Source organism: Anoplopoma fimbria, chromosome 20 (genome assembly GCF_027596085.1).
Source record: "Anoplopoma fimbria isolate UVic2021 breed Golden Eagle Sablefish chromosome 20, Afim_UVic_2022, whole genome shotgun sequence".
NCBI lineage: Eukaryota > Metazoa > Chordata > Actinopteri > Perciformes > Anoplopomatidae > Anoplopoma > Anoplopoma fimbria.
In genome coordinates this window covers 26841865-26848410 of record NC_072468.1, presented here as the reverse complement: position 1 = coordinate 26848410, position 6546 = coordinate 26841865, and the positions used below count along the sequence as shown (strand labels likewise).

The 6546-nt window shown below is 34.7% G+C and overlaps 1 protein-coding gene across 1 annotated transcript in view; it reads right to left on the bottom strand.

Annotated features, from left to right (window-relative positions):
• Positions 1 to 4993: 4993 nt before the first annotated feature.
• LOC129110039 (N-acetylglucosamine-1-phosphodiester alpha-N-acetylglucosaminidase-like) overlaps positions 4994 to 6546 on the bottom strand; it is an 8362-nt gene continuing 6809 nt past the window's right edge. The window contains exons 6-8 of the mRNA XM_054622197.1: positions 6373 to 6501; positions 5885 to 5994; positions 4994 to 5067 (exon numbers count right to left, since the gene is read on the bottom strand). Coding sequence (XP_054478172.1) covers positions 4994 to 5067; positions 5885 to 5994; positions 6373 to 6501 — 313 coding nt within the window. The remainder of the gene's footprint in view (positions 5068 to 5884; positions 5995 to 6372; positions 6502 to 6546) is intronic.

The following is a 6546-nucleotide window of genomic DNA, read 5'->3' as shown; positions in this document are numbered from 1 at the left end:
AAAAATATAATTTTGACTTAAAATCATAATTTTGAATTTTATTGGACTAAAAATATAATTTTTTATTGGACTAAAAATATAATTTTATTGGACTAAAAATATAATTTTGACTAAAAATATAATTTTGACTTAAAAATCTCTTTTTTTATAATTTTGACTAAAAATTTATAAAATAATTTTGATAAAAAAATAAAAGCTAAAATCAATTTTGACTTTATAATTTTTTTTTTTCTTTTTTTATAGATGATTATGAATAAATAATGAAGTACTTATGGAAATTAAATTGCGTATAATAGGTAAAAATTATAAGATACCACATAAAATAATCAACATGTTGACTAACTCACTTAAAAAAAGTAAAAATTAGTAAAACTTTTAATTTTGACTTATCTCATTGGACTAAAAATATAATTTTGATTTAAAATCATAATTTTGATTTGCCATTAGTATTTTTATTTTGTAATCTTTCAAGTAAATCTCTTTTTATTTTTTTATATAGAACATTTCATAAAATGTTGGGGTTTATCAACTATCAGAAAAATGAAGGTCATCTTATTTACTTTACTTTACGAAATAAAAGCCAGACGGTTTGAGTCAAATCAGATATTTAGTTATAGATTTAATAATAAAAAAAAAAAGAACAGCCCATTTCGGCAAGGTTAAGAATGAATATTTGTTAGTGATTATGGAAAATTAAATTAGGTATAATAAGTAAACTTATAAATACCACATCAAAATGTATCAAAATGTTGACTAACTAACTAAAAAAAATAAACATAAGATGAGTAAAACTTTTAATTTTGACTTATCTCATTGGACTTTAAACCTCATATTTTGATTTAAAATCATAATTTTGATTTGCCATTAGTATTTTTATTTATTAATTTCGTTCGAGGAAATCTCTCTTTCATTTTTTAATAATATTTCATAACATTTTGGGGTTCAAGAAAAATGAAGGTCTGTTTTATTTCAGTGTTGGCATTCCCTTCTGCTGTAAACTATTAAACAAAATCTTAAATTATTGATTTAAAATAAGCTGCTGACAAGTTTCCCTATGTAAAGACATACAGATACTATGTCAATGTTAATAGTAATATTAAAATAAAAACATGTAGAGTTATTAAATATATAACAGGACCCCTATGGTGAAAACAAAAATCTGAGATAAAAAAATAAATTTTTCTTTGAACGACTTTTGTTCTGAAATAAATATCAACATCTTCCGGTATGTTGACGTAATGCTGTACCTTGACGCAGCGAGGTCACATGACAGTCATCACTCAGCCACACGTCATCTGTTCTGTAACTTCTTATCTATGTCCTGACATGTAAACAAACAGTGTAAGAAAAGAACAAACTTTGTTTATTACTTTATGATTTCATACACAGTATAAAGGCAAACAATAATGCACACATGGTACATTTACAATCAAACTCATGTACTAATACCACATAAAACAATACATTACTAGTAAGAATTGTGCATTTAAAATCTGTGATTGTTCCATTTTATATATTCTATCATTAGATTATTTTTACTTATACATTCATGTAAAATCAGGATTTTCCTGTTGTATTTTTGAATAATTATTTTCATTTTGGATTAATCTGTTGATTATTTTCTCCATTAATCGATTAATGAGAAATGTATGAAAAACGTATTTATGGACTGATCGTATCAACTGTACTTCTATAAACTGTTTGGGAGTTTAATTTATAATAACACATCGTATTACAGAAAGTCTTCATTTTTATTTGTGATTTTGTTGATCTTTAAAGTCACTAAAGATAAATGTAGTGAAGTACAAAGAACAAGATTTCCCTCTGAAGTGTAGTAGAAGTATTGATTATGAAAAAAAGTATTTTAAGTACAGTATTTGAGTAAATGTACACAGCAACGACATATAAATCCAACCAGTGTCTCTGATTTCCTTTCACCTTTATATTCAACATAAAGGCCGTAAACACAGACTATTTGCGTTACATTTATAATCTGTTAAATCATTATTTTTACTCTTAAAATGTTGTCTCCATCTTTGTTATTATGCTTGATAATATATTCTACTTCTGACCACAATTATTTCATAATAATCCCAATTAGAATCTATTAAAATTGAGCATTCCCCCTTTAAAACGGCCGCACAGCATGTCCCATTAAAATACAGTGACACAATGTAAAAAAGCTTTCCTTAATGAAAATATAACCTGGATTTCAGGCAATATTTTGGTGTTTTTATGTCATCTTTTGTGTCGTGTTGCTGTAGTATTTAGTTTAATATCTGCAGAGGAGAGTCAGTGTCGACCTGCAGCCTTTCTCCACAAAAAAGCTGAAGTCAAAGTGCAGTTTTTGCTTTTGTGTCTCATAACTCGAGTCCAAGTCATGTGTTTCTTCAGGGATTTATGTGCTCATCTAACGCATGAGCACATAAATTGACTTCTCCTCTGTTGTTCTGTGCTGACACAAAACTTGTATGTTTCCATTTCATCTGCTGGGGATTCCTCCCAGATATTGTTGTATATCTGCGTTTCATATTTGACGTAGAGGAAGGACTTCCCTGACAGAAAAGAAGCCATCTCCGACCCGCCCGCATGACGTGAAGCAGCTGTCGAATAAGCAGCAGGGAGGCCAGAGTGACAGTGATGATCAGCCATGTTTGTCTGTAGAGAGAGGGAAGATTAGATTTCACCTTTTTGTACCTTTACAAACCATTAAATTACTATTTCAGATAAAAGTAACACAATTAAACCCATTAATCAACATACTTTATGTGATTTTTTCCCCACTGAGCAACAAAAATAGAAAATGGCTGCATCTTTCTGCAAACCTTCAACGAACCTGTAATAAATATTCTAGTAAAACTGCTTGTTTCCAGGCAGAGCAGTGTTGAACCAGACTTTTAAAATACACAATAAAATACTTTCTTGTTTTAGTTCTGACGTACATGGAGACAGCATACATAAATATACTAATATACTAACAAAGGATTATCTTATACACTACTGCAACATGATTATTATTATTATTAATAATTAGAACAAGGGAATAGTTTGAATAACTAGCCACAATTTTGTGTTGAAAAAAATCAGGCTAATTTACTAACTTTTAAGCTAGAAAGCTAGATAGCTAGAGCTTCTCTGCCCAGTCATCATGAGTAATTTCAGGCTAACTAACTAACTTGTTAGCTGGCTAGTTAGAGCTTGGCTGGCTCAAAAACATGACAAATAACAGGAGATGTCACAAGGAGAACCAGCAAAGAAACAATGAAAGTAACACAAACAACTAGAAATGTCAAAGTGTCATGAGGTGTGGCAGTCAGTGAGTCTGTAATGCTAGTTTGTGTGTTCAAGAATGAAAGTAGGAAGGAAAGAAAGGATGGGGGGATGGGGGAGCAGAGTTTCCCCTTACTCTCTCCCACATGGAGCAGGTGAGCTGCTCTCTTATAGGACTGGGAACACTGGGCCCACCCCACTGGAAGCACTCACACTGCCAGCGGGACTGACAGATTAAAACATTTATTGATCTGTACTGATAATTACATGCAGCAGGGAAGGGTTGCAACTCCTACAGGTAGATAGCGACTATTTCACAGTAAATGTTTCCCAGAAATGTTTGGGTACGCTTGTGTTGGTAACCTCAATGTTATGAACTTCAACATCTCTTCTTTTAACTCTCCTTGTTGCATTGTGTTTGACATCTTCTCCCAGGAAGTAAACAAAGAACTAAATGCCTACAATGTAAGGAATTTGTTGGAAACCAGTCATAAGGAAGGGAAGTTCTGGAGGACTGAAGAGAACCATCAAATAGAAATATATGATGTCATTCAGGTGTCAGCTGACTTGACCTTTGACACTTACTCTGTGAGGTAGAGTTCGCCTCTGCACGTGTCCTCATGTTGTCGTCTGCATAATGCAAACATCTGCATAGCCAAATAAAGACCCGCTGTGGAGGAAAGAACGCCGCTGTTAATGTCAGAACTAACTATAGATGTGATGTGGAGAAAAGCTGAGTACCTCTGTTTAATGTGCCGTCGTCGACAGAGGTACAGCTTCCTGTCAGCGGGTCACATGGACACTGGTCATCACACTGACACTTCTTAGAACAGGACAGACCATAAAAACCTGGAGGACACACTGACGGAGACACAAAGATTTATAAGGCCCAGTCGCGCTTTTTCCAGAACCAGTGTTGCATTATGGGCCTTCACATACGGTGCTGAAACCCATTATTTCCAACGGCGCAAACTACATCTCGTGTGAAACCACCATGATTTCATGCTACAGTTACAGAACATTAAAACAAACAGGAGCTGCTGGTTTGGGTCTACGTTCCTGTAACAAATAGCTGGACATTACTGTTGCCTGTTCAATTAGCTTCTGCTTATCACTAAGCGTAAAAGATATTCGCCAGCATGCTGAGCATTGTTATATTACCATTAGGTAAGAGTGCTGTAAGGGTTTGTTTTAGTGACAAGATACAGTAGAAACTCTTATAAACATCATTCATTTGGGATATTGGTGTGCGTTAAGAATTAGATACTGTAGTTTTGGGGTTTAGTTACTCTTTAAAGCAGAAAATTGCTAATAGCATCACATCTTTAGCATGAAACCTTTCACAATAAAAGCCCTGATGATGAAAGTTTAAATAACAACATAGTTGTATTAGTAGAGATTCTTTTAATCAGTATATTTGATTATAAGATCAATGATTTGGGAGTTGGTTCAGAGTAGTGACAAGAAATGTTATTACTGGGGGTATACTGAAGCGCATGAGAGGGTTACAGAGATGATCGTGGCCGAGGGCAACATACAAGAATTGCTATAAAATGAAACACAGAAAAAGGTTGGAAATATGTAACGCTGACCTTTGAGAAATACTAGTATAGCTGTTTTTACATAATCTGCAAAAATGCAAATGACACAGACACAGAGAGGGATACTAAACAGGAGAAAACATGAACAGGATTAGTGGATATGACATGTAGATTATATCAGTTTATTCACTGATGTGCTCCTGATTACCTTTACTGCAGTTCTTCCCTCTCCATCCAGCAGCACAGACACAGCCATCTGAAACACAGACAGACGGATGTGCTTTATAAACCTGTAAAACTTCAAGGCAGCAGCATTCCTGTTAACAAAGGTGAGTTCAGACTGAACTAAAAGAGTCAATAAAAAAAACATTAAAAGGTCGCGTGAACAAATGCACTCTGGATGAAGCACACTGGAGCAAAGAACTTGAGTTCAAAATGTTTCCACTTGGAGAAAAGAATGTGCTCTTGTTTGTATACTCGTCCATTATTACACCAACATTTACACTGGTAGCAACTGGCTTCTATCATATGTGCTAGTTTGTGTGAGGAAGTGATGGGACTAAGTGTCAATATCCAAAAGATGATGGTGAAAGAAATTGACATCTCATTAGAGAACAAATTTCAGAGATTTGGGGATGAAAAGGGTCCGAATTAAAGCGACAGTAATTCAGATGTTGCTTCAAATATTTTCAGGAGATTGCATCAATTTATGGTGAGATTGATGATTAATATAATTAAGATTGATGAATAATAATAACATTTATTTTAAACCCCTCTTTCTTTTTCTCACGCTTGCTTGGTTTAAATAAAAAAAATAACAATTCAGTAAATCTATGTCTGTGTTTTTGATACATTTTGTTTTATTGAATTAGGAAGCAATGTTTAAGTCAAACCAGATGGTTATTGATGTGGCCAATACCAGTCTTTGATTTTTTCATTTTTCATTTTTAATACAGAACCTCACAGAACAGCTCAACATTATGATAGTAAGATGTTAAAGATGATACACTACTAAACTATCTCTGTACTTGATGTTTCATTGGATACACCTGCAGCTCCACCTCCACACTTACTGGCCGTGCAGACGCCATGGCGACCGCAGTCCGCCGGCTGGCAGCGTCGCTGGTGGACGCACAGGATGGTGGAGACGCGGCGAGCACAGCGCCACCTGCTGTCCGATTCACTGGGAACAGAGAACGAGCGGGTGGAGATATTATATTATCATATTGTTTTCCAAGTTAACAATATGACAAACTATATTTCAAATCCTTTATGAAGACTCAACCAAAATATTGACCAAAAAAAGGCAAGGAAGCAGGAATCATAAAGGTGAAGGAGGTCAACGGGTTACACTGGCTTGTTGTTGGCTTGTTTTTTACAGTGTGAATGCAAGAAACAACATAAAACCTTAACAGACTGCTGATTCTTCATTCACATTTTCTCTCTATTATCATGGGGAGAAGGAGAAAAGAGGACTGTAGCTACTGAAAAACAAAATGCTGAACCTTCCCCCTTGAACAAACATGTCCAGCACAGTACAGTTCAGCTTTTATTGACTCACCATATGTCAGGCGGGTAGCTGGCCAACGTGCCGTTGACCACGAAGCTGGAAGACCCGCCTCCGTCCAGATTGATGGCATTAATCACCCCGTTTTTCTTCAGGAACTCTGCCACCTCCCAAAGATTCATACTGCTCGGATAAAACAAACACATGAGTGCCTTGAATGTTATTCTG